We start from the raw sequence: 27,961 nt of genomic DNA, 5'->3' as shown, positions 1-27,961 counted from the left end.
AGTGGCTTCTCTTGTTGCTGAGCACAGGCTCTAGGCGCGTGGGCTTCAGTAGTTGTGTCTCACAGGGTCTAGAGCGCAGGCTCAGTAGTTGTGGCGCATGGGCTTAGTTGCTCCGTGGCATGTGGGATCTTCCCGGACCAGGGCTTGAACCCGCGTCCCTTGCATTGGCAAGCGGATTCTTAACCACTGCGCCACCAGGGAAGTCCCGCTAAGTGCTTTTTATGCATTATCTCTGATATCATTATTCACATTTTACAAACGAGGACACCGGGACTTGGAGGCAGCAAACAACCCTCCCAAAGTCGCGGAGACATCAGTAGAGGATGGGGCTTCAGCCCGGTGCGCCCGCCCGCAGCCCTCGGGCTGCTCCCTACTGCGCACAGCTGCAGCTGCTTCTGCTGCTTACTGAAGACGCCAAGCATGCGCATCCCGGGCGAAGGGACTCTTGATTTCAAATCCAGCTTTCCTGTAATATTTCCAGATTCCAGACTTCTTGTACTGCCTCAGCTCTTCATTAGTACTTGTCTGTTTCCTACCCCTTCCCTGCCCTTGGCCCTGAACAGCACGCTTTCCAGCCTGCCTCTTACATTCATGAGTAGCACCAAGCAGCATCAGGACAGAACAGAACAGATATAAGAGAATCAAGCTTAAAGGAAAAAAAAAAAAGAGAAAAAAACCTCTGTTCCACTTTGGCATGTTCAGAGCCTCTTGGAGAAAAGCACATCTGTGTGAGTTTAAAAGCTTTTATTTTCATACTCAAATGTCTCTGGCATTCAGCCTGTGGCATCTGCTTTCTAGCCTCAGAAATCTAAGTGAGTGGCCTTGGATTTCACGATCCTGCCATGAAGACAAACAAGCGCTTTCTGATCAAGGGCCTGCATTCTCCTCCACTTCCAGCAACACCGAGCTCAAACCACAGGGTCAGCCCGCTCTTTGACCAACGGAGACCCTGTACCAGTGTCAGCATGACCCTCACAACCCAGGTGGTTAAACAGCCCATACCTGGATAATTTGTCACTCTCAGGTCATGGGCACCTTCCTCCCCAACACTTACCTAGTTATCTGGATATTCTCAAACTAGAACCTGCTTCCACTTTTTTTTTTTTAATTTTATTTATGGTTGTGTTGGGTCTTCATTTCTGTGCGAGGGCTTTCTCTAGTTGCGGCAAGTGGGGGCCACTCTTCATCGCAGTGCGCAGACCTCTCACTATGGCAGCCTCTCTTGTTGCGGAGCACAGGCTCCAGATGCGCAGGCTCAGTAACTGTGGCTCACGGGCCTAGTTGCTCCGTGGCATGTGGGATCTTCCCAGACCAGGGCTCGAACCCGTGTCCCCTGCATTGGCAGGCAGATTCTCAACCACTGCGCCACCAGGGAAGCCCTGCTTCCACTTTTAAAGGCAGTTTGTACATCTTCAGAGGAACAGATTATTTGAATTTCCTGGGTGGTTCATCAGTGCTTTGTGCCAGCCTTCTCCAAAGCAAACCACAGATGTAAGCATCTCATTCCAGTATATTTACACAAGAAGCAAGCACTTTGGGGACAAGTTATGTCACAATTGATGGTGAGTTTACTGCTCGTGCTGTCCTGTATCATGTAAGAGAGGCCTAAATCTAAAGCAGTGTTGCAATTAGAAGGTACGGGATACTTAGTCACTCATCCATTCACTCGGTAAACTTAACTAAGCAGCTTCCTAAGCGCCAGACACTATGATAGGTACACAGCATGCAAAGATGAATACAACACAAGACCTGCCCTCAACATGCTTCTAGTGCAGGGTGAGAGGGAAACAAGTGCCGTGGTGTACAGGGCACTGATGCCACGCTGAGGTGGGCACAGGCACTGGCTCAGGAAGAACTCATCAGCAGAGTTGGTGCCCATGCCGAAGCTTCCCCACTGGACGCCATGGAAGGACTGAGCTGGAGGCAATGGGGATCACCCGCAGGGGCCGCCAAGTACAGTGGTTCAGTTTGTCCACAGCACAGTACGAAGGGTGCCCTTCCTATCATACCGTGAATGGGGTCCTTCGAGTTGTGCCGTGTCCAACCTACAGAAGGGTGCTTGAAGCCCCAGCATCCCTCTCATTTAACAGAGAGAAACTTGACGACCAGAAAGGCACATTGCCTAGTCCCACAGCTGGGCAAGGGCTGGCGCCGTACCTACTCTGCCCACTGCCCCCAGCCAACTTTCTTCCCCACTGATACTTTGGGGCCCAGACCACTATCCTGAAAATAAATCCAAACTCGGGAGGAACCTCATTTCCTATTAATACTCTGATTTTACCCAGTTTGAAGAGGCACGAGGGAGACCTGCCCCTTGTTCACACGTGGGTGCTCTATGGCTGGGGCCAGTCTCCCAGCACTCAGCTGCCTGCTACAGCAGTTTTCCCCCCCGGCTCTTGCCCCGCTGTACTGCTGTTTGGAGCTGTTTTAAATGGCGTGTATGTTGTTTGGATTGATAATCAGCTTCCGCTTACCTGAAACCTTCCCTTATTTTTCCTCTCCTGACCCCAGGTGTCATTTAGGTACCACTGTCGATTGTACAATGAATGGCGTCGGACCAATCAGAGGGTGATTCTCCTCATTCCAAAGTCTGTCAACGTCCCTTCTAACCAGAAGTCCTTGCTGGGCCTCCACTCTGTCAAGAGGAACTCAAAGGAGACGATTGTTTGATGTTCGTGTGTTTGGTTGGTTGCTTTGTCATTTGGGGTTTGGAAGTTTCTGCACTGGGGCCACGCACTGAGCCACCCCGAGACCCTTCCTCGAGCCCGTGGGTCGAAGAACATCTAGAGCCATGTTATCACGTCGCCCTGAGCAACAGACTCTGCCTGAAGAAAGCAAATCGCTCTCTGACTTCAAATCATGGATGCTGCAATCATATGATATTTGCTAAGCTGCCAAACATGTTTATTTAGCAGATACTGTATGGAATTTTCTGAACACCTCTTTAACATATGAGGAAGGTTGTCCTGCTAAGGATGCAATTCAATTCTTCCTTTTTTATTACTATTTCAAATATATATATATAGATATATATATATATTAAACTTAGATGATAATCGAAGTTGAAAAGCCAATGTTAAAACTGATTTCATGGTTGGTTTGGATGGGTTTTGTTTGGGTTCGTTGGTTTGTTTCCCAGTTTCTACTGTAGATTCTTTGGGGTAATTTGATAGCTTGAGTGGTCTTTTCCATCTCTTCCATGTCCCTTACTCAAGGGGACACCGTAACAGCTGCAGGACAAGTCATATTTGAAGGATGTTTTGTACTAAACTTCATTTAATTATTCAGTTTTTAAAGGAAAAACAAGCGTGGCAACTCTCCCCACAGTGAACTGTTTATTTAAATTTCATTAAGGAGAAAAACAATTTATGGTGAGAAGCACGCTCCTTTCAACTTGTTTGGTAATGACAGCTGATAGAAGCTATTTTCTAATAATAAATATCCAGTGTGTGAAAGACAAACCCCCACTGATTGCAATACTATTTTTTTTTTAATCACAAAACCTGTGAAGTTTCCCAAAGTAGATTTGAAAAAGGAAAAAAAAAGCAAAAGCAAGACGGTTGGTGCTCCTATTCCCATTTCATTTAGCGCATGTCTTAATTCTTCATTCGCATTGAACTGGAGGATCATTAGACATTTCTAGGAACGCTGGACCTGTTTTGCATATCAATTAGCATTCCCATTGCTCTGCCAAATTTCCGGCTCGACAGGTAGATGTGGCCAAAAAAAGCCTGTCCGAGTAGTCTAAGACCCCTTTGTCTGATTTTCCAAAAAAAAAAAAAGCCCCACGCAGTGCCTTCCCCCAACCATGAGCCAATTCTGTCACAGGCTGAAATAGGCTTTTTCCAAGGGCTCCATGTCCCTCGTTTATCCATCGCAGTGTAAAGGGTCTAGACTGCTCCCTGCCTATGTGTGTCCACTGAAGCCAGGGAGCAGACATGCTGTCTGAGGAGAGCACTCGCTCAGATTGGCACTCAGGCTCCCATCCGCCCACCTGCCCACAGCCCTGCAGAGAAGGCGGAGCCCAGCTTTGGGGAATGCTTAAAATATGGATTTCTAGAACATGACCCACATTGCAGCTATCACTCCAGCATCTGCCTCATGCTCCAGGAGGTGCAAAGGAACAGGCAGTGAGGACGGTAACGATTTTTGTCTGCAGATTGATCAAGCTGATGCAGGTGTCGCCTTTGTCTGGCGAGCCCTCCGTTCACAGACCGCTCCCCGCGCTGCCCGGGGGAGAGAAACAGCTGTACTGCTCTCCGCTGCAAAACTCAGATGTGCTTTATGGCCTGTGACAATAGGTTTCCCCCCACCACGCTTCACTTCGACACTTCAATTCCAGTAATATACGTCTCAGCCCTTCTGTTTGCTCGGCCCTGCTCACCCCTCTGGGCTGTCATTAGCTGCACCACCATCAACTGTTTCTTAATTGACCTTTCTAAAATGCTGGACACCACTGGCTGCACGCAGCTGTCACACATTAAATTTCCAGAGCCAAGAGTCCAGCTTGGTCGCGTGTGAATTGCAACCCAGTAATATAGTTGACAAACGATGCCCACCCAGCCTTGGTCCCCGAGCTGTCAGGTCAACCAGCCTCTCAACGGAGTGGTGCAAACATTCATGAGAGAACCATGCCCTTTCTGCTCCCTGTTTTTTCCATGAATTAAGGAAGCAGTAGATTCCCAGGATCATTTCCTGCTGAGGTTGGCTGCAGAAAAACCCTGCTGTCTTGGTTCATGAGATGAGATGTAATGAAGCAAAATATCAAAAGCAGGCAGGGGGCTTCCCTGGTGGCACAGTGGTTGAGAGTCTGCCTGCTAATGCAGGGCACACGGGTTCGAGCCCTGGTCTGGGAAGATCCCACATGCCGCGGAGCAACTAGGCCCGTGAGCCACAACTACTGAGCCTGCGCGTCTGGAGCCTGTGCTCCGCAACAAGAGAGGCCGTGATAGTGAGAGGCCCGTGCCCCGCGATGAGGAGTGGCCCCCACTTGCCACAACTAGAGAAAGCCCTCGCACAGAAACGAAGACCCAACACAGCCATAAAATAATAAAATAAAATAAAATAATTTTTTAAAAAAAGCAGGCAGGTCCCTCCCCGGCAGCTCGCTGGGGCTTCCGGGCTGGGAAGGTTGGCACGGTAGTGCTGTGACTGGGCCACGCCTCTCTCCCCCCAGTGCACACTCCCACCCTGGGAAATTAAGCAGAGTCCACGCGCAAGGAGTGGGTTGCATGTGGGGTGGTGGGCAGGACACCCTGGCAGCCAAGGGAGGCATCAGTGCCTCCCTGCCCAGTAAGAGACTCTGATCTCCACAGCACCAGGGCCCATCTGGGATTCTGAAAGCTCTTGGAGGACACTTCATCCCCTCTTGGCCCTTTAACCCTGAGGTCATTCAAGGTGGGAGAGGCCGGGAACTGCAGCATAAGCACGAGACACCAGCCAGGAGGACAGAGGCAGCCGGAGCTTCGGTCCAGGCTCTGCGTATGTCAACAAGCCACGCAGCACCTGTCCGAAGGTGGGTGCATTTGCTAACCGGGTTGCTGCACGAGTTACCGGTGGTCCTGCTAGCTTTGTTCTCTCTCGCTCTCTCTGCTTCTTTCTCTTTGAAAGATCCAGAATGAAACAGGAAAAGGAGTGAGGAGGGGCAGGTAAATGATCCTACGGGTTCACTGCTTCCCTCCACCGACCCCTTTACACAGTCCTCTCCCCGCGTCCCTCGCCGTATCCTGTCTGGACCATTTTTCTTGAGAATATTAGATGGAGACAAACGTGTGTCACAGTGAAGCCAGAGAGGAAAGTAACAACAGGATCAAGTGCAGGGCACTCTCACTGGCCCCTGTGTGTACTCACGTGCCTGCCTGTTTCTCTTCTGGGGAAGGACAGGAACACAGAGCGTTCACACGAATTCTCCAGCTCCTCAGAGAACTGAGCAGAAGCTCAGACGAGCTGTAAAACCCAATTAAGGAAAAATAAATGGCGTGACTTTGAAGTTGCGTGTATTTGTCTTTCGTGTCCAGGTCTCCCTCCCTGTGCCCTGAGCACCCAGGGTGGCCACTTGCGTGCGGCTGGGCTGTAGCCACAGTCATTTTATTTTCAGTGAAAGTAACTCATCTGAGGACGTGGAGAAGCCAAAGGAGAAAATGGAAGTGAACCGGCAGGCTGGCTACCTGCACTGGGGCCCCAGGCGGCGGGAGGCTCCCTACCCCGGGGCCTCTCATTCCCCTCTTGGCACTGGCCTGGGCCTGGCCCGGGTCTGCCTCGCCCCAAAGCTTCACGCAGCTTACAGAGAGGCCTGGTGCGCACAAAACGTCTGTCCTCAACCTGCCCTCCCTGGGGGTGTCCTCAGGCCGAAAGGCCCAGAGGAGGAAGCAACCTGGGGAAGGGAATCGGCACATGCTTCCTCTCTGCTTTCATCCAATGTCTTCCCAGAAGCTCCCTGCAGACCAGCCACAGAGCAGGCAGCCCTCGTGCTGGATCAGAATTACAGGTTGTGATTCTGAAGGCTTAAGTGGGATGGGAAGTGGGTCAGTGGGTGGGGACGGGGTTCGGGATTATTTTAGGTAGAGAGGTTTGGACCAGGATTGGACCTGGTTGGACGCCATCCCTCCCAGCCACGCACATGCAGGATCTTGTAGGCTGCCAGCCGGAGGCTTCTTGCCACGGAGGCTACAGTCATGAGAAATCGGCTCTAAATAGCGATGCCCAGGGAACTGCAGACCCTCTCCAAAATGTGTCAGTTCTGCAGAAATACACGGGCTATTAGGTTCCACAGTCCACCTTTTCTGACTTTACAAAAGTCTTAGTGTCTAGGAGTTGGCTTTGGGACATACTGCCTTCCCCTTGCTGTTGAGTTGCTCTGGGGTGAGTCTGGATCTTTGCTTCCCCGTGGGACAGAGTGGGAGAGGACCAGCTGTGAGTCAGGCTACCTGAGTTTGAATCGGGCTCTGCGGTGTCCCAGTTGGCGGTGTCCCACCTATGTAAGCCTCAGTTTCTGCCTCTGTAAAATGGGGACGATACCTACCTCAGACATTCCCTGTAAGGTTTGTAAGGTGCCCAGTAAGCAGTTCATGCATGAACATCAGAACCCTTCCCACCCCTTCCTTCCACTCGCTGTTGCTAACGTCTGGGCGATTGCCTGGATTTTGACAAACAACTTTGATCAATGATTTGAAGGACCATAAACAGTTTTAAATCCTTTTCAAAAAGAAGAGGGATTAATTTTAAATAACACATATTTATTGAGCACACTGTGTTTGGGAGTAAAAAGAATCGTAAGAGATCCTTCTGGAGGTTGAAATGACTGACTTGATTGAGATCTTTGAATTATGCGTGGATTTCATTTTTCCTTGCATTTCCTTATACTGGAGCCTATGGCTAATTGAGAATTCATCACAGATAAAAAATGTGCTCGTTCTGGCTCTAGCACTACAGAGGAAAACAAATATAGTCCATCAGTTGTCCGTGTTCCCAGAAATGAGGGACTCGTGAGTCACTGAGCTCATATATCTAGTGCCTTCTTGGAGGCTCTGAATTCCGGACACAAAGGCAGCAGAAGAGATGGGCTCAGGGAGGCCTGCTTCGTTTCGAAAAACTTTTTTTTTGGACACACTTTTCACCTCCTGGGCCACAGTTACCCTATCAAGGAAATGAACAGATGGACCTATCGTAGGTTTTAGTTTATCTTATTTGTGGGCACCAGGTGCGAAGAATTGAGTTACTCCTATACTTTAGTCGAGGACACAGTTTCTGTCACCGTCAGCCTCTATGGGTCCCTGTTCTGTTTTATTCCACAAATGTGTACGTGGAGCCAAGTACTTCCCACGAGCCATGCGCTGATCAGCACTTTGAAAACGACCTCCTTTAATCCTTACAATGACCTCATCCATTGTCGCCTAACAGAACACCCCCAAATTTAGTGGTCTCAAACAACCGTTGTATGGCACCTCACTGTTCCATGGGATGGCTAGGGCTCAGCAAGGCAGTCTGTGGGCAGTGCCTTTTCTGGTCGCACTTGTATGTCTCAGACGGTCAGACGGCCCAGGTGCTTCTCCTGTGGTTTCTCTCCACATGGCATCTCAGTTAAAGGGCCCCTCTTTCCACGGCGACTCAGGGCTCCAAGAGGGAAGACGCTTCTCTCCTGCTTCCTGCCTGGGCTTGGAAGTCCCTGAGGATCACTTCCTCTGATCCTACTGGTCAAAGCAGTCACAGGCCTCTCCTCTTGATGCGAGGAGCTGCTTGCACGTGCAGGGAGGGGCAGAATTGTTTGGGGCCATCTTTGGAGATTAGTTACCAGACCCTTGTTACAGATGGAGAAACTTAACCAAAGAGGTTAAGTTATTTGCCCAAAGAAACAGCGCTAGTAAGGGGGAGAGCTGGAGTTCAGACCCAGGCTCCGGAGTCCCTGCTCTTAACCACTGTACTCTGATGCCTCTCAACTTCTAGTTTTATAATAATTTCCTCTTCATTCCTAATCTCCACTTTTATCTCCTTCCTTCATTAGTTACTCATTCTAATACATTTGACATATAAACTGACTATGGACATATCTTTACAAAACATATTGTTTTGTGAGTATATGTCTTAATTTACATAAAAGTGATTATGCTGTAAATCTCCTTCTTCTCCCCCACCCCCCTCCCACCTTAGCACTATGTTTTTAAGATTTGTCTGCATGTGCATCTAGTTTATTGCTTCCAATGACTGCTTGGAATTCCATTTCCTTTTCCATTCCCTTCATGTTACCTCCAACTCCCTGCCGCATCCAACAGTGCTGTGATGGACATCCTCTTCCCTGTCTCCTTTAAAGTCCTGTTGGAGGGTTCCTCTGCTCTGGTCAGTGGGAATACTGGGCTATAGGATGTTGACATGTTTAATTGCACTATTTTTGTATGGTTCTCCAGGACAACTATACCACTTTAGACAGCCCCCAGTAGTGGCTGAGTTTTCCCATTTCTCCACATCCTTTCCTGTACTAGCTATTATTTATTTATTCATTTTTAGCCAATCTGACAATATAAACCTAGGTCTTATTGCTTAAATCTGTCCACATTTACACTTCTCTATGTTTCCTGTTGGGCTGACTACCTTTTCCTTTTTAGTCTCCCTCGTCAGTTTGATGTGCCACAAATTCTCTCATTTGTTCAACTCTCTCTTAACTTTTCTACGGTATACTTTGTTGAATAGCAATCCTTAACTTTGACACAGTCAAATCTAGTTTCTGTCATGTGTTTTGTACTATAGGTCGTCTTATTTAAATTTTAGAAGTCCTTTCTCATTCCAAAATCACAAAGATAGTCTCTCACATTTTCTTCCTTTATGGTTTTATGTATCACCTTTAGGCCTTCAGTCTCTCTAGAGTTCACCTCTGTATCTGATATAAGGATCCAACTTTATCTCCCTAAGGTAGGCAGTTTGCCATCACCATCTACTAAACAGTCTCCCCTTTCTTCATTCACTTGTGGTGTCACCTGGATCGTGTACCCCGTTCAATATAAACACGATCTGGTTTTCCATACTCAGTCTATGGCTTTAACCCATTTGTCCGTTCCTGAGTTACCTCACTGTTTTTCTCAATATGGCTTCATAATGTGCCTCTTTATCTAGTGGAATGAGCAACTCCTCCCCAGTCCCCCACCAACTTCGCTCTATTCTTCAAAATTGACTTAGTTATTTGTGGACAGGCTTTTTACCCCTGTGTATAAATTTTAGAATAGTTTTGTTAAGTCATTTTAAAAGGCTTGATGGACTTTTGATTGGAATTGTAGTGAATTTACATATTAATTTCATGAAAATTACAATCTTTACAGATCTTCACAATTTTTAGCCAATCTCCTATGACGATCATAGCATAACGCCATTTATTCAGTCATTCTTCGCATCCTGAAATAAGAGTTCTAAACATTGTCAGTAAAATTCTTCTGCGTCCTTTGTTAGTTTAATTTCTAGTTTATAGTTGTGTTGCTATGGTAAAATAAGTGATATCTTATTTTCTATTCTATTTTCTCGTTGGTTAGTGCTGGTGTAGAGGAACTCTTGTCACCCGGCACTTGCACCTTTGCTGAGCTCTGTATTAGTTCTCGCAGTTTGTAGATACCCTTCTAAGCCAGCTCTTTCCTGTCTTAGTGCAGTGGCCAGGCCCTCCAGGACTGGTCTGTTGCAATCGTGCCAGCAGGCTTATTTGCTGGTTTCCCGTCTTAAAGAGTGTTCAGTGTCCCCACCATCGATATTTGCTACACACTTTTCTTATATAATTTTGTTGAGTTATTGTGTTTCCCTTCAATTTCTAGTACTCGGTGAGCTTTTACATCATCATTTTAAATATCATAATTAATTAGTGATAGTAATTAAATATAATTAACAATATAATATTGAGAAATTTGTGTGACTTTCTACTTTATAATCTGTGTAGTAAGATACACTATCGTTGAATTATCCTTTCACTCGTAGATAAACCTTATGTAATATTTTCTGTTCTCTCTCTATATATATATTAAAAATTAAGAGTTCACACCAACACCACCATTTCCAATCCAATACCAGAGCTCAATCTTGTTTTTTCCATTTTCACATTTATAGCTCCCTTTCCAACCATGAGAAATCTGGCTTTCATTGTCTTTATTTATTTACTTATATTTAATTAACCTCTCTGCATGTAGCCAGTCTCTTGTCTCCACAGTCATCCCCTCCCCCATGTAGATGGCCCCCTCACCATCTATCTCCGTCTCTGACACCCCATGCCGGGCCACCCGTCACATCCCAGCCAAACTCTGGTGCAGCCAGTGGACGTTCTTCACCTTCATTCAATCTGTACTTATTTCCTTATTCATTGGTGTCTTATTTTCATCCTGTCTTTTATTCTTTTGTCTAGCCAATCTGCATTAATGGTTTATTTCATTAACCTTTTTGAAGAGTAAGTTCAAAACTTTCTTAATTTTCTCTTTCTCTCATCCTCTTTTGTCCTCTATTTTACTGATTTTTAGCCTTATTTTTCTTATTGCCTTACTTCTTGGGGTTTTTTGTTTGTTTGTTTGTTTTAATTCACTCTTGTGGGAATTCCCTGGTTGTCCAGTGGTTAGGACTCTGAGCTTCCACTGCAGGGGGCCTGGGTTCAACTCCTGGTCAGGGACCTCTTAGTTCTGGTGCAGCATGGCCAGAAAAAAAAAAAAAAAATCACTCTTGTTTCAGTCTTCCTGTTTGTTTTTGGATAAATGATTTAAAGCTATAAATTTTCCTCTAAGTACTACTTTATCTCCCACAATTGTTGAAAATTTTAATGTTTAAATTTTAGTTCTAAGTACTTTAAATTTCCCTTTTGTTTCTTTCTTTAACTCAAAAGTCATTTAGCAGTTTGCTGTACACCTAAAACTAACACAACATTATAAATCAACTATACTCCAGTAAAAAATTTTTTTAAAAAGTCATTTAGGAGCAAGTTATTTAGCTTTCAGCAAATGAGCAGGAGGTAGGGAGTGTTATTCTTTTTTTTTGTATTTCAGTTATTATTACATTATGGCCAAAATTATTACATTATGGTCTTGATGATTTGATTCTTTGAAATGCTGGCATTTTTTTGTGGCTTCATACATGGTAGAGGGACTTCCCTGGTGGCATAGTGGTTAAGAATCCGCCTGCCAATGCACGGGACACAGGTTCGAGCCCTGGTATGGGAAGATCCCACATGCTGCAGAGCAACTAAGCCCGTGCACCACAACTACTGAGCCTGTGCTCTAGAGCCCATGAGCCACAACTACTGAGCCCGCATGCCACAACTACTGAAGCCCGCACACCTAGAACCTGTGCTCCGCAACAAGAGAAGCCACCGCAATGAGAAGCCCACGCACCACAAGGAAGAGCAGCCCCCACTCGCTGCAACTAGAGAAAGCCCGTGCGCAGAGACGAAGACCTGACACAGCCAAAGATAAATAAATAAAATAAATAAATAAATTTATTTTTTAAAAAGATACATGGTTGATTTTTACAAATATATATATGAATAAATAAGCTACAGCTTATCAATTGTGTAGTTCATATCTTCCTATCTTTGCTTTTTTTCATGCTTGATCTGTCAGTTTCTGAGAGGGACATATACAATTTCTGATTACATTTGTTGATTTATTTATTTTTCCCTTTAGCCCTGTTGGTAGCTGCTTTATGTATTTGAGGCAATATAAATAGATTTATCTTTATGATTATATCTTCTTGATATATTGCTCCTCTTCTCCAAATATAACATTCTAATATTCTGCTTGTCCATTTTGATGTTTTAAAAAACTTTTTTGTCTGAATTAATATTAAACACTTCTGTATCCTTTTATGTCTCCTGTAGACAGCATACTGCTAAAATATTCTTTTTACAATTTAATCTGAAAATCTCTATCTTTGGATCGGTGAGTTTAATCCATTTACATTTGTTTTACTATTATGTTGGGTCTTAATTCTACCATCTTATTTCATGTCTAGTTTTTTTCCTGTGATCGCATACTCTCCTGGGGATCTTGACTCCCTTGGCTAGTGATGTGTACCTACAACAGGGGAGCTAAACCCCTGGTGGGTCAGCAGAGAGGGTGGGCGATACTCTGTGCTGCCGTTTGGACTGAACCACTCTCCACTTGCCACACCCCAGCAAGTGACTCTGCCCCTCAGGGAAAATCCTCATATCTCTATCCCCATCACATTTTCTAAGTTCCATCTGCCTGGATTGCAATCAGCTTTCCTTTGAAGCATAGGGGGATAGTTGGGGGCCCGGAGGGGTGGGGGAATGGGGGGTGGGGGGGGCACGTGTTAACTCCATATGGCTGGCAGATCTCCCTGCACATATGCTATATGCACCTACCCCTGCATTGATGAACGCAGCCCTAATGTTACCCCACTGACCTGGTGGCACTGGGCTGGCACTGCTCTCTTCTGTTTCCTGGGATGTGATGAAGCAGGTGATGATCCATCCAAAGGTACTAAACAGGAGAGAGAAAAGGACATGACCGCCTCCCCCTTCCCTCCCATTTCCTGTCCCCTGGGTATGTCACCAAGCATCCATCCCTCCTCCTCACACATCTTCTGTAGCCCAAGTGTTCCCTGGGTTTTATTTTCTTTTCTCACTTCCAGGGTTGATTGTGGGGGGAAGTGAGGGGAGCCAAGACTCAGGATAAGTTTGCCATAGTATCTGCCATGAGCACTTTTCAAAAAGCCCTTCTTGGAGCCCTGAGTTGCTGCGGGGGACAGGGCATGGAAAGAGCCCCCATAACCTTGGCTCTGGTGCTCCAGCCCCTCCCAGCCACTTTACCTCTGCTTCATATACTGGGGATCTGGGCTAGATTTCACCCAAAGGAAAATAATAGTGCTAAAGTCTGTTAGGTCCCTTTTTATTCTAAAATTCTGGGTAACCTCATCTAGCTCCCTGGCTCTTGGGGACCCTGGGTCTGCCAAGGGCAATGGAGTGCTTGGCAGGAAAGGATTTGCACCCGCGTGGGCCCGTCCTGTATAAAAACGGCTGACGGCCGGCTCCTCCTCCCTCCCCATCCCCTCCCAATTCACAGCAAGGAGGCATCTGTGACTTTTAACCCAGCTGCAAATAAATAACACTTAGGAGACAAATGAACTGCATTTTGTTCTCAGATAAGGCTTAAAGGCTGCTGACGTTAGGATTTTTTAACGTCAGTCTGGAGATTTGTGGGAGAAAACGTCCGGGAGCGACCGGGAGGGCAACTGTGCAGAACATCCATCACAGACCCGCGTGGAGACCCTTCGAGGCCCGGGAAGCAGCAGACAAGCTTGCGATAAGCGTGTCCCCCACGAGGGGCGAGTTGGCGTCACTTCCACAGTGTAACAACTAGCATTGTTTTCCTGCCCCTTAAACAGGAAGCTCAGACTGGCTTTGGGGAAACTTGCAAATAACTTTGATAATGTAAAAATGTACTCCTACAGAGCTTGAAAATGTCACTGGCTTTTCTCCATCATTTACCTTCCTTCTCACCGCCCCCGCCTAGTAAACGCGGGGCCAGCCACATTTGATGCCTCCAACTCGGCAGCTGAGGGTACCGGGCGGCTTGGTGACATCCACAGGACACTGACTCAGAGCTCACCCTCTACGTGTTCTCTCAGCAGCAAGGGGCTACTGGCAACCTGGCCCCAGACCACGGAGACAGATTAAGGGGGGGTCTATGGGAAGTGATCTAAGATTCTGCAGTCTCTGTGAGGGTACAGGACCCAAGCCTTGCAGGCAACATCTTACAACGAAATTAGCAATCCTGAGTTAGGAGGTCCGTGTGTGTGAGAACCTCCCTGAAGGCACGCACCATCTGGGAAGGCGTGGGGCAGTCCTGCTGATCTCACAGAGCAGGGCAGCTCTGTCTGAGCAACCTCTAGAGCGCAGAGAATTCTCGACCCGAACCTCCCCTCTCAGAAGCCTGTGCTCACAGGAAGGGTGAGAGGAAAGAATCTAACGGTTATGGGGAAATTTGCTTCATCCCAGGAGGAGGACTAGGAATCAAACTCAGGCAAGGTCTACAAAAGCACAATCTGTTTGAGGAGGTTCAGGTGGGATTTATTTTGTTTAATGCACCTAGTGAAAAATGCAGTGGCCGTCAATCACGCCCTTGTGTACCACCTGGGTCCCCTCTGTATATACAGATCTCTTACAGGCTCATTGCTATTTATGCAGTCTTCAAAAACTGGGCACACCTGGTTGTGGTTTCTAAATACCCTTTTCCTACTAAAAAGAATCAGGTATCCTCCGAGAAATGTCTGAGTCTAGGTCAGGGACAGGGAAAGTGTAAGATGAATCTGGAGCAAGCACCTTGTCATATCAGAAAGCAAGTGGGACCCCTGTGGTCATGTCCAGAGGACACAGGATAAAACCCAAATAGGCTCCCACTGGCCTAAGGTGGACAATAGGGGCATCACAGAGAACAAGACTGTGCTGAATTGTTACACATCATCTATGTTAAAATTCATGAGTTTATAATGATACTAAAAAAAACCCCTCACTGGCCACCTTTGGAGCATGCTAGAGAACCAAATCATTATTCCGATAATGGCTTTTTAAAAAGTGTCTTGTGTGCACTGTACCTTGGGGTACAAAGGATGAAGGAAAGTTCTTTAGAGAAGACTTGCACCTAAAAAGTGTAGAAATAATGATAGAATCTAAATGAAATCATGGATTTCATGCCTAATGATCATTAGCTAAAACCATTAGCTGATGGGGAAATTTATGATAGAAGTCAGACCCTCAGCACCCAAACCCACAGATCGATCTTAACCTCACAAGAAAGAGAAAATCTGACACTGGGTCCCTCCTGATGTGATGCGGTAGGATGTGCACAGAAACGCTGTGAGATATTCCTGCAAAAAACTGAACCTGCATGTGACCAAGCACTGCTGTCTATTAGTTTACAGGACTGAGAGAGATTGATAGTTTGTTAAATGACACCAACATTTAACAGCACCAGTATTATTGACACTTTGGGGTGGATAATTCATTTAGAAGACTTTTAAAAATGTATCAACAAATATAACATATGGGCCCTGTTTGGACCCTGATTCAGAAAAACCAAATATTAAAAAAAAAAAAAATTATGAGACTATCAGGGAACTTCGAGCGCTGGATATTTGATCATATTAAGAAATTATTTGTTTCAGGTATGATAATAGAATGACGGCTATGTTTATAAAACACCCTTGTCTCTTAGAGATACATTCTGAAGAATTTATGAAGAAGCTGTGCAACATCTCAGATTCCACTGGACGGCAGAGCAGAGTCGGGGAGTATGAAAGACACAAGACTGGCCGGATGTGGATCATGGTTGAAACGGGGTGATGGGTACACGGGGTTCATTATACCATCCTCTCCACTTTTATATAGGTTTAAACTTTTCCATTGTAAAAATTTATTAGAAAAAAAAAAAAGTTGGGCTTCCCTGGTGGCGCAGTGGTTGAGAATCTGCCTGCCAATGCAGGGGACACGGGTTCGAGCCCTGGTCTGGGAAGATCCCACATGCCGTGGAGCGGCTGGGCCCGTGAGCCACAACTACTGAGCCTGCGCGTCTGGAGCCTGTGCTCCACAACAAGAGAGGCCCGCGCACCGCGATGAAGAGTGGCCCCCACTTGCCGCAACTAGAGAAAGCCCTCACACAGAAACGAAGACCCAAAACAGCCATAAATAAATTAATTAATTAATTAATTAATTAAAAAAAAAAAAAAAGTAGTAGGGCACAACTGCCTGACACAAACTCTTAAAAGGCTTCCCGGCTCGGCAGGGAGCAGTGGTCTGGAGCTGGCGCCGCAGGAGTGAGCGGCTCCGCAAGAACAGGAGAGACCAAGGATGGGCCTGAATCAGAGGCTGTAGGGTCAAGGTTGGTCATTTTCCTTAGTGATGTTATACACGCCGAGGTCAACTACTTTGCTGTTTGCCACGCTGGAGTGAAACTCTGCCGGACGGCGCAGTGATACTCAGAGGAGGCGGCATGGGGGAGAAGCAGCCTCAGGTTCTGTGCCACGAACGATGCTTTCGGGCACAGATAGAAGCCCGACCGTCCTCGGCGCGTCTGTTTAAAAACCCCACGCCCAGTTGAGACTGGGAGGCGCCGGTGAGCTGTCACCCATCAGCCAGGCCTACGGCTGCAGAGGCCTCCACGCCCCGGAGACAGGACGCAAGCGCCCCGGAAGCCTGGCACGCGCCCAGCTGGGTTTGGGGGCCGGGGGTGGGGTTCGTAGTGAGAGAGTGATTTTCACGAGCTGGTTCTCGGCGTTCTCTCCGCGTCCCCACGTCAAGCCGGGCAGTGCGGGGCGCTCCGAGGGCCGGAAGCAGGTGCAAGGGCAGGCGGGCGGGTCTGCCCCGACCCCTGCCAGGCTTCCCAGGTGGACAGAAAAACCCAGCCCCTGTGAGGGCACATCTTATTGATCCCTCCCCACAGGGGACAAGGAGGATGTGTCTGGTGGGCCCCGGGGCATAAGAGAGACTTGCCATCCAAAGGACAAAATGAGGAGAAAGCTTTGTGAATCGAACGCCCTCTGTGGTCCAAAATGAGTTAACAACATCTAGACAGAGGACCAAAACTGGGGTACTTCTCCTAGAGGAAAACTTAGCAGTTTAAGAAGTAATTGTGAACCAGAAAATACGCTCCCACAGACACACACATGCGTGCACAGGCGCACATTAAAAACCCCTGTCACACAGAGAAAGACAAATATCATATGATATCACTTATATGTGGAATCTTTAGAAAATGGTACAAATGAACTTATTTACAAAACAGAAATAGAGTCACAGTTGTAGAAAATAAACTTATGGTTACCAGGGGGGTAAAGGGTGAGGGATAAATTGGGAGATTGGGAATGACATATACACACTACTATATATAATATCGATAACTAATAAGGACCTGCTGTATAGCACAGGGAACTCTACTCAGTACTCTGTAATGGCCTGTATGGGAAAAGAATCTAAAAAAGATATATGGCTATATGTATATGTATAACTGATTCACTTTGCTGTACACCTGAAACTAACATAACATTGTAAATCAGCTGTACTCCAATAAAAATTTAAAAAAACAAAAAAACCCTGTCTCACACACACAGCATTAAGAGAATCCTGGGACAGGCCAACTCTTTCCGTTGTCAGTATCAGTGTGTCTCAAGGTGACATCCTCTGAAACCCCCTCCTCCCTCTCCGTCCCCCGCCCCACTCCTGAGTTCAGCACCACTCAGGGAAGAAGTGCCTGGAACACAGTGATCTGAGGAGGAAAAAGAACGAGGCAGCAGCTCTGAGAAGCAAAAGTCGACCCTGGAAGACTCAGGAAAGAAGTGGCCGTATGTCCGCCCAGGTCAGGGCATTAGAGAGGAGGGGAGGACACATCTGTCTCCACAACTTCCCGGTAGCTCTTCTGACATAACAGGGGTCACAGGCCCCAGATGGGGACAATTTCCGTGTGAGTCCATGAATGGGTAGTAAACACCTTCACATTTCTTGCTCCTCCCCTGTATTCTTGGAACTGAACGAGCCTCTTCAAACAACAGCCTTCCGGAATCCTGTCCATTTCCTCATTTCCCGCCGAGACAGCATGGGTGAGCATTGACTTGTTTCCCAGTTATAACCACCCAGAGTCACTCACAGGTCAGCTCCTGCCTCCTGAGTCTGTTGATGAGAACACACTGAAAAAAACTTGCTGAAGAATCGCAAGGCAGCCTGTGATACACCATCACAAGGCTGAGCTCATAACTAACTTAGGATGCATGAGCCAAGGATGACAGAAGCACGCCGACTGCCTTCCTTTATTTCATAATTCAGTGTTTCCCAACCTTCATCATGCACTTTGGGAAAGAGCTGCCAAAGACCCATAGTTACTTCTCCCAGCACCCTGGGCGGGGAGGCGGGGGAAGTCCCCCTGGCTGGTCACGTGCTGCTTTAGCAGCCAGAGGCCTTGCCCTGCGATGTAGCAACCCCTTTCCCAGCTGAAGGCTTGAATTATTTATTTAAATGAAAGTCTGAAATCAACCCACAGACACCACATCAAGGACAAGCGAGATCCTGTCTCCTCAGTTCCGTGGATCAACCACAGCAAGTCGGTGCGCAGCGTGCATTCGAGGGCAGCTGGGAGCACAGCGCGGCTTCGGCGGCGCGCAGGCCCTGCGCCAGGAGAGCGCTCCGAGAAGGGCGGCCAACTGGAGCGAGCCAGAAGATTTTCTCAGCGTTCGGGTCTCGGTGGAGAACCGGGAAGTGATTGCGAAAACGTTCCAGAAATCCTCTCCATTTCCCATGAGCCCTGAGCACAGGGGGCCCCTTGACAGTCACGGGCATCTTTGTCAATCTGTGACGTGTTGGCCACATTGGCACCTCCGCCCCTGTTGTTTAAAACCAGAGTTCCCAAGTGCCTCCTTCCTACCTCCTCTTATGGGGGACCAGTTGCTCCTGGTCTCTTACGGGAAACCTGCTGTGTGTGGTGCTTTCCTTCTAGAAGAGCACTTACCACAGCTGTGGTTTTCCACCTTTGTGTGATTATTTGATTGAGGCCCACACTGAGCTGTAAGCTCCATCAGGGTCAGGACAAGATTTCCTTTTACTCAGCGTTGCACTTGCCAGTGCCTAGTACACAGCATGGCACTTGGTAAGTGCTGAATAAATGTTTGTTGAAATTAATATTTATTCATGAGATGAATAAAATGTGGCGCCTCCAGTATTCTCAATGGCTTTCCTTGTTTAACCACTCAATTGACCACAAGTGTTAGCTCTAACACCATCTTCACTTGTAGACTTACGTACACTAAGAACAATGAACAACCTCCCATTTCAAAACCAAAGTCTCACCTTACTTCCCAATTCCCCTAATCAAAATATTTGAAGTAATCATTAGTTTAAAATTCCTATGTATTTTAGACCTACCACATTGGTATGATCTTTCTACGTGCTCTAATATAATTCTCCCATCAACTCTCTAATAGGACTTTTTTTTTTCTTTTAGTCTTAATTTACAGACAAGGAAATTGAGAAACAGGAATGTTAGCTTTTTCAGGATCACACCATTAAGTGCCAGCAACTTAGTGTCACTAATGCCGCTCCTATCAGGGGTTTTCCATTCACAGAGATAGTTCAAAGGCAGAAACAATGCTGTTCTTTCTTCTATTTACAGCCTGTCTGTGGAGAAGGACCATCCATGTGGGAAAGTACAAATTTGGGACATAACCCATGACGACACTTGGCATGTTTTAAATAAGAGTTAATTCTCTATCGTTAAAAAAAATTTTTTTTACCTCCTCTGCAATCAGAGCTGAATCACAGTTCTAGTAATTCAAGTCATTCACAGCCCCTACTGCCCACTAGGATAAATGGGGGGTGTGTGCACACTCTCTGGGCCACTTTCAACAACTCCCAGATCTGTCACTAACATGTTGCTTCCCTGAGGCCCAGCCTGCTTTCAACTACTCGTTAAGCCCCTTACCACCCCTGCTTAGCTTACTTAAGGGTGACCCCACAGGAGACTTGAAACCAGAACAATTAATCAGCTCCCTGATGTCAGGAAAAACACATCTTAAAACGTAGCCAGTTCAGGAAAGGGCAGTCCACCCAGGCTGTAACCTGCAGTTTCATGGGAGAGGGTAAATGCAGCGCAGAGTGAGGAAGACAGAATGAGCACAAGCTTGAGCTCTGGAAAGAAAGCAGAATCCCCCGCCCACTCCTGACTAAGGCACATCAGCTAATCTACATGAAAGCATTTTCTAAACTGCAGCATGCAAGTAATATTTATTAACCTTGACATTAATTTGAAGAACATCAGAAACAACAGAGATTTAAAATAGGGATTTGGGAGTCACCTGACAGCTGGAATTGTTCCCATTCATTGTTGACAATGAGTAGTACCATTGTCAATGGTATACTAGCTATGTACATTATTTCCTAACAGCTGCCTGGGACAGTAGAATAGGCAGAGCTGCTGAAGTTGGTAGCCTGGGGAATCCCCTGGCAGTCCAGTGGTTAAGACTCAGCGCTTCCACTGCAGGGGGCTCGGGTTCGATCCCTAGTGGGAGAACTAGGATCCCACAAGCCGTGCAGACAAAAAAAAAAAAAAAGATGATGGTGGCCTGGGCAATCAGACTGAGTTCCCAAGAAAACCACAGGATCTCTCATCTTGGTATTCCAGCTGCTGGCTAGGCAATGCCTGGCAAAACTAAATCCCCCAGTGAACAGTCGTTGAAAGAATGAATGAATGAGTTAACCTCTGGGAGAGTTGCCCGATCTGCAGAACAAGGATAACACCACTTGCCCAGTGTGGTACTACGAGCTTCAAGTGAGTTAACGTTTGGTGTGACGACCCTGAGCAGAGTGCCTGGCTGTGTGAACATTCAACAAACGTCTAATCCTTCCACTTTCTCCCTCCTTCCTCTTTACGGGTCGTTCCTCCTCCCGTATGAGATTGAAACTATTCCATGTGTAAGCAAGAGACCAACACGTGATATCCTGTGCCCCCCACACAGCGCGAGAGCAGCACTGCACAGCCAGGACCTGGCCCTGCCCATTCCTCTCGGTTGGGTTCCCAAAGTTCCCCAGGTGCCCGACACAACTAAAGGCACTGCTTCAGGTTCCTACAGGAGCTTCTGGTATGAGGCACCCTGAGTCATCCCCCCTCTGATGCCCAAACCCTTCCTTCTCCACAAAAGGATCCCGCCCAGATTTGTAAACATAAGCACTGAGTCCTGGTGACCCCATGGCCGCACCTCTCAGAGTTCAGTCCAGGCTCACTATTTCTTTCATGACATAGAATGAAAACTAGGCAACAGGCACTCAGTGAATGTTTTCAGCTCGTTTTTGCAAAGTTCAAACTTCCTAACAATTTTTCTCTTAGCAGGACAAAAACTTAAAGAGAAATCGGCACCTGGGAAAATGGTTCAGAGAAAAATTCTGGCCCTAGAAAGAGCTTGGGTTCAGTCCTCTTGACACGGGTTGGAAGGCAGCATAACAAAGGAGTGGGGAGCTGGCAGCGAAGAGCAAGGCTGGGTCACGATCCCAGGCTTCAGAAGAGAATGGACCAGCTGCCAGGGCCTAAGTCAAAAAGCAGTGCTTGTTAAAGGCGGGGGTGAGCTGGGAGGCTCCCTGGCTCACGAACAGAGAATGGAGAGAGAATGAGAAGGACGAGGGGAACAAGTGACCTGGGACTTGGGAGTTTGGAAACCACAACAATGATCTAAGATCATTGTCTCTAAGACCGCTCTTGGCCACTAAGCTAGAAAGCCGGTTTCTGCCAGAGTGAGACCTGCTATCTGGAGACATGTGCCTCTGGTGTGGTCACACAATGGACACTTAGCTAACACTCGTGGCTAACTTACATCATAGGACACAGGATTATATGCAGGGGGTTGTGGAAATACCCAAGCGTATTTAACAGGCCAAACCAGACAGTCTGAAAATAATTATCCACATTGAGTCACAAAGCACTGAAGAAAAACAAAGACTAGGGAAGGTACCCGCCCCCAACTATTACAGCTGTATGGCGAGGTCTGCTGTAAGCCGGACGCATGGAGAAGGTCAGAAGGCTGGCAGATGCTAGTGGCAAAGGGCATTAGGGCACACAAGCTGCGGGAAAGAAGGCTTAAAAGGCAGGTGAGGATGATGTTTTAAACCACAGAAATCAACACCAATATCAAGAAAATGGTATACAAAATGCAGAGAAATCATTAAGGTACACAGACTGGGGCACTCACATAATAAATCCACATGAATGTGTTTTATTGTTATAAGTAATCAAGCTACTGAACAAGCTGTCTCCTTAAACTGAGAGGTGCATTTTGTCTCTTGAGGAACATCAGCAGAAGACAGGATTTACTGTGCTGTTAAAGTAAAGGAAACATACGTACGGTGAAAGCGAGGATAGGAGGTAGGGAGTGAGGTGACTCCCCGCTGTCGGGTGCATGTCTCCAGGGCAAACTGGCTCCCAGGGGACTTCTGTGATTGTCCTCCGCCCGCGATCTAACCTTCCAGAACAGCAAAGCCGCATCCACTCCCAGTCCTGTCTGCATTAATTCACTGTTCTTCCCATTCAGCATGTTAATGTGAAGCTCCCTCTCCAACTTGAACTGTGACCTCTGTGAGCTTTACATGTATTTTGCCTAAATATTTCCCTCATTCCCATCAACTTTGTTCTGAATGTCCCTTTAGTAAGGTAGACAAATGGCAGAGAAACCGAATCCTAAATACCACCTCTTTCAGTGCCTTTTTTTGGTAGGAAGGGAAGGAGTCAGTCCCAATTTCAGAATTCTGGGTTTTGCCAGGTAAATATCATGGAAATTCCAGAACTTTGCTTCAGGGGCTCAAAAGTTTGAACCCTAAGAGTCATTCTCCTCTGGTGCTACCTCCTAAAATTCACATCCATGCCGCTACTTCATGCAGTGGAACTAAAAAGATCTGCATTTTGTTCAGAAGCCAATGATCCAGAAGCGTGGATCAAAGCATCTCTTCAATTTCTCACTTTGTGTTAAACATGTGATTTGGCCAGGAATAGAAGGGGCATTCAAATAAATTTCTTTGTAATTTAAGATTTGGTAAAAGGGATGATGGGTAAGAAACTGAAACCCAAAGGAACATGATTTAGCATAACTGTATCTCTTAAAACTACACACATATGAAAATAAATGTGCATTTATTTGTATGTGTGTATGATGGTGGAATGAACTGGCCAAGATGACCCCTTCCTTCCACTATAAAATTGATAAACTAGAACTAATCTTTGTTTTAATCTAGGACTAAGCCTAAAAAAAACAAGAAATGCCCAGGTGCCATAAGGGAACAAAGAACTCAAAGTCTTAAGGAGAAGCCTCGGGGGCTGGAGATGGGGACAGGAAACGTGGCTTTAAGTCCATGCAAGGAAGAGGGCCCGGTGCACAAAGCACAGAACCGCGCCGTGCAGCCCACAGCCCAGGCAAGCAGAACACGGACCGCCTGCCGGCCCAGAGCAAATCCCAGCTCCTGCTGGGGCCGGGGAACTGCACGTGGAAGTCACCTGCAAGAACCAGCGAACACTTGGCACAACTGTCCTAGTGGACCTTCACCACCACAAGGTGAGAAACAGCAACGGAGGTCCAGACCACTACACCACCTCATCACTGGGGAGACAGCACAGGAAACCTCCAAGTTACTCTGTAGCAAAACCCTGGGACAGGGACAACTCATAAAATAAACAGCCCTTACTGGAGATAAGTTCACAATCCTAAAAACTCCACGAGGAAGCAAACCACCAATAATTTTTCTGCAGCTGAGAGAAAAAAAATGAGCATACTCAAGAACACAGACTAGAGACTATAAGTATGATGAAAATGACCTTGTTAAAAGATGAGAACTATAGTAAAAAAAAAAAAAAAAAAAAGTTGAAAAGAGGACAGGCAAATTTTGAAAAAGAATCAAGCACAATTTCAGAAATGAAAAGTACAGTTAATGAAACTAGAAGCTACAACAAATGGGATAAACAGATTAGACAGGGCTGAGAACATAATTAGTGAGATAAATACTAAGTAACTGAGAATACAGCACAAAGATGAAAAGAGGACAGGCACATATGAAAAAGAATCAAGCACAATTTCAGAAAAGAAAAGTACAGTTAACGAAACTGGAAGCTACAACAAATGGGATAAACAGATTAGATAGGGCTGAGAACATAATTAGTGAGATAAATACTAAGTAACCAAGAATACAGCACAAAGAAACCTAAAACATATGACAGAGGATAGGTTCAATGTAAGGCTAAAAGAAATCCCAGAAGAGAAGAACAGCGAACAGGGATGAGCTAATATTCAACAAAATACGAACATCCAGAATTCTCTTAGTCAAAAACCCTGAGGTGAGAGCTGAACAAGAGGAAAATCAATCTGTATCTAAACATAGTGGTGAAACTAGACCACTGCAGATGAAATAAGGGGGGAAATTTTCACACTTGTTATGAAACAGTTCAATAATGCAGATACGCAGCCGTAGCCTCCACTGATGGGGAGATGCACTTACTACAGAGAGGCAGCCTTTGAGCCTCTGCCTCCCAGATGCTCTGTGGGAACAGGTGTAGGTGCAGCTCCCTTTCAGAAAACTTCTATTTAGTGTAAAGTCTGTCAGCTTAAATCGACTCAACAATCTCCTGCCACATATTCAGAGGCACCCAGCTATGTATTAACTGAGTCCTGGGTTCTTACTCTAAATTTCACTAGAGTATATAATATTCCTCTGTATTAAAACTGCCAAAGTTTCTTAATGCCTAACTAATTAAAGTGATTCCTATAACCCAATTTATCTGGCAATAAAGTACCTAGAATGAATTTTGATGGCAAGAACCCTATCTTGTGGCAACACTTTTCACAACCTAGTTGGGCCACACTCTGCACTGCCATTCTCATTCTGAAGATAAATCTGTGTGGAGAAGTTATCATTTTATCTGCTTCACAGAATAAACAGAATTTCTAACCCAGCATTTATCTTGTGTCTCCGGCGGCATCAGAGAATGCAGTAAATCTGCAGAGCACAGTAATTCTGGGACTTTGTGAGTTATTTTCAAGTAAGTTGCTAGTCTTTGTGCAGCTTACTGCAGGAATATTTTAAGAGAAAAGCAAACACTGACTCTGGATTGGCTTCTGAATTGTTATCAACGGTTCATTCTAGGGATGGTTTGGATATTCTACTTTCTACAAGATGAACTAACTCACTTAGCTAAAGCAATCACAAGATAAATTCTCCAAATGCGTAAAAAATGACACCCTAGTTACCACCATACATAACTACTCCACACAGCACACACCTATTTTCTATCATTCATACTGTACTCTTTTAATCAGTGTCTCTTCTGTATTTTAAAAGACAGTAAAACTAGATTCTAGAAGTATTACCTCCATTTTTTTCCTTTAAAAGGAGTGTCTTCCCCAATTTCTCCCACTGTCCCTAATGTTCCCAAATGGCTTTCTTAAAGAGATTTTGAAAGGTCTTATTGTTAATAAGCTAAAAAATATAAAGCACTGAGCATGGTGTCTGGCTCCAAAAAATTAGCATTATTATTGCTTTTATTAGTGCTATTATTAATGACAACAGAGTACTGAAAACAGGGGAGACCCCAAAATAGTTTGTGTGTTTATATTCCCCATTGTCAGAGCCTTAAAGAAAAATCTAGTTCAAACAAGAAGCCAAATTATTTTTATCAAAAGTAAAACTGAAACAACGCTTTTCTCCCCCAAAACATTTCTAAAGTTAAAAGACAGCAGATTAATATTAAAAACAGCTTTTTATTTGTTAATGTCACATAAGAAATTTAAGCAAGTTACACTATCTTAAAAAACACAACTAATGCGTTTTAGGAGAAACCCTTCCCTCCCCCCTCACCCCCCTCCCCCCATTCCCCTTGCAAATTAAGAATCTAAGAGAAGAAGTAACCATAAAACAAAGTTTTGTGGAATCCTTCATCCAGAGTGCTTACATGATGATTAGATTAATACTGCCTTCTTACAAAATTTCTCTTTTCTATTTAAAAAAATTTTTTGTAGCCTTGATAGTTTATTACAAAAAAATTCAGTACAAAAGTTCAATATATTGAAAAATGCTTTTCCCTTCCCTCACAGCACCGTTATATATAGCAGAGAATAATCAAGAGCAGATTGCTAATCTAGATGGAGCAATCTTCAAATTAAACCCAGACACACAGTGGTTTATTTACCCTCCCCTCCTCATTAGAACTTAAAAAAAAACACACACATACAAAAAAAATGTCAAAAAATTTGAGGGACCCTTTTCAAACAGTACACAGTTCAGTGTCAATAATTCACATCTTGCAACAAAGTGTATGGATATGATTTCTTTTACAAAACGTTCAGTGTCAAAAAAGGAAATTAAGGCCATCAGATTCGCAGCTTAAAAATTCACATAAAGGAAATATAAAAATATTCTGTGCTTCTGAGAAGGCTCTGCACTGCATGTAGGTAAGGATTACCATATTTCTTTATTTTGAGGAAGACAGTTGACGTGAGAAGTTTACATAATTGCACAGCTTCTATTGGAACCTCTTGGGGCTCCCTGATGAGGAAAACAGAAAAAAGAATTAGTGCTAAGAAAATGGATCACGGTATTTTAAAATAAGGCAGAGATACTACAAATTCATTATTACCTAACTTCAAATGGATGTTTATTACTTCTCACTTATCCTTTTTAACCTTCTCTTATGGACTTCTCCCCTAGAATACTCCAACAAATTCCAGAACAGTGATTCTCAACTCTAGCTGCACATTCAGATCCTGAGGAGTTCTTAAAACAAAATTCTGATCTAGGTCCCTAGATCAATTAAATGAGAATTTCTGATTTCGGACTTCTCTTGTGGCACAGTGGTGAAGAATCCGCCTGCCAATGCAGGGGACAGGTTTGAGCCCTGGTCCGGGAAGATCCCACATGCCACCGAGCAGGTAAGCCCGTGTGCCACAACTACTGAGCCTGTGCTCTAGAGCCCACAAGCCACAACTGCTGAGCCCGCATGCCACAACTACTGAAGCCCTCGCACCTAGAGCCTGTGCTCCGCAACAAGAGAAGCCACTGCAATGAGAAGCCCGCACACCGCAACCAAGAGCAGCCCCCGCTCGCTTTAACTAGAGAAAACCCGCACGCAGCAACAAAGACCCAACGCAGCCATAAATAAATAAATAAATAAATCTTAAAAAATAAATGAGAATTTCTCATTTAACTGGGGAAGAGTATTTATACGTAATTTTAACACTCCCTAAGAAATTCTAATAAGCAGCTGAAGTTGAAAACTCCTATTCACTAACACCGTTTGGTAACTTAGGAAACAGGAGCTCAGTGGACGGCATTCTGAGCAACCACATCAGGGAGTACGGCTTGCTGGATCCTCAGCTTTCATATCCTGAAGCATCTGCATTGGGTTCGTCTTCAAATGTGAAGTCAAAATGGCTCCCTCTACCCATTTCTTTATCACTCACTAATTCCTTAAAATCTCACAACACGACTGTGAAACACCACTTGACTAAACTGAAATTGGTTTCTTGAAGGTCAACCAGAAAGACTTCTAATCAACTTGAGAGGCCACTGGATTCATTCTCTAATATGAAGTCAAAATAGCTGATCCATCCTTCCACCGTCCCTCTTTTGAACTTTGATATCATTATTTCTTCTGATCACAAAAGCTAAAAACCTCGTACATCTTTGATTTTTTTTCTTCTCCCCCTCAAGTTCGGTCACTATGCCTTAATTAATGAATCTCTATTTGTATAGTCTCTCAGTGTGTCTGCAATCTCCCTTCTACAGTCATCCCTCTGATACTGTCTCAACTTCTCCTTGTTCCAAAGTGTGGAGAAGCTCCTTCCCTAGACATTCCAGACTATGCTGATTTAACACCAACCTCCCCACTTCACTTATCTCTCACTCACACCCTACAAACACAACTGGATGGACAGATATACTTGGTGCTCAAGTCTTGACATATACCCTGTGATGAATTAAAGATCA

At 45.4% G+C, this 27,961-nt stretch overlaps 2 protein-coding genes across 6 annotated transcripts in view; one reads left to right on the top strand and one right to left on the bottom strand.

Moving 5' to 3' along the window:
* MARCHF3 (membrane associated ring-CH-type finger 3) overlaps positions 1 to 3,461 on the top strand; it is a 151,050-nt gene extending 147,589 nt beyond the window's left edge. For all 4 annotated transcript variants that reach the window (XM_082380727.1, XM_082380728.1, XM_082380725.1 and 1 more), the window contains one exon: positions 2,512 to 3,461. In XM_082380727.1, the coding sequence (XP_082236853.1) occupies positions 2,512 to 2,670 (159 nt within the window). In that variant the 3' untranslated portion in view covers positions 2,671 to 3,461. The remainder of the gene's footprint in view (positions 1 to 2,511) is intronic.
* A 22,381-nt stretch (positions 3,462 to 25,842) lies between these two features.
* The window catches only part of LMNB1 (lamin B1), a 67,605-nt gene continuing 65,486 nt past the window's right edge, over positions 25,843 to 27,961 (bottom strand). The window contains exon 12 of one of the 2 annotated variants that reach the window (XM_082380706.1): positions 25,843 to 26,521. In XM_082380706.1, the coding sequence (XP_082236832.1) occupies positions 26,480 to 26,521 (42 nt within the window). In that variant the 3' untranslated portion in view covers positions 25,843 to 26,479. The remainder of the gene's footprint in view (positions 26,522 to 27,961) is intronic. The other variant, XM_082380707.1, reaches the window with a different exon arrangement.

Source organism: Balaenoptera borealis, assembly GCF_965194805.1.
Source record: "Balaenoptera borealis genome assembly, chromosome: 2".
Lineage (NCBI taxonomy): Eukaryota > Metazoa > Chordata > Mammalia > Artiodactyla > Balaenopteridae > Balaenoptera > Balaenoptera borealis.
Note: the sequence above shows the minus strand (reverse complement) of the source record. Positions and strands in the feature narration are given on the sequence as shown.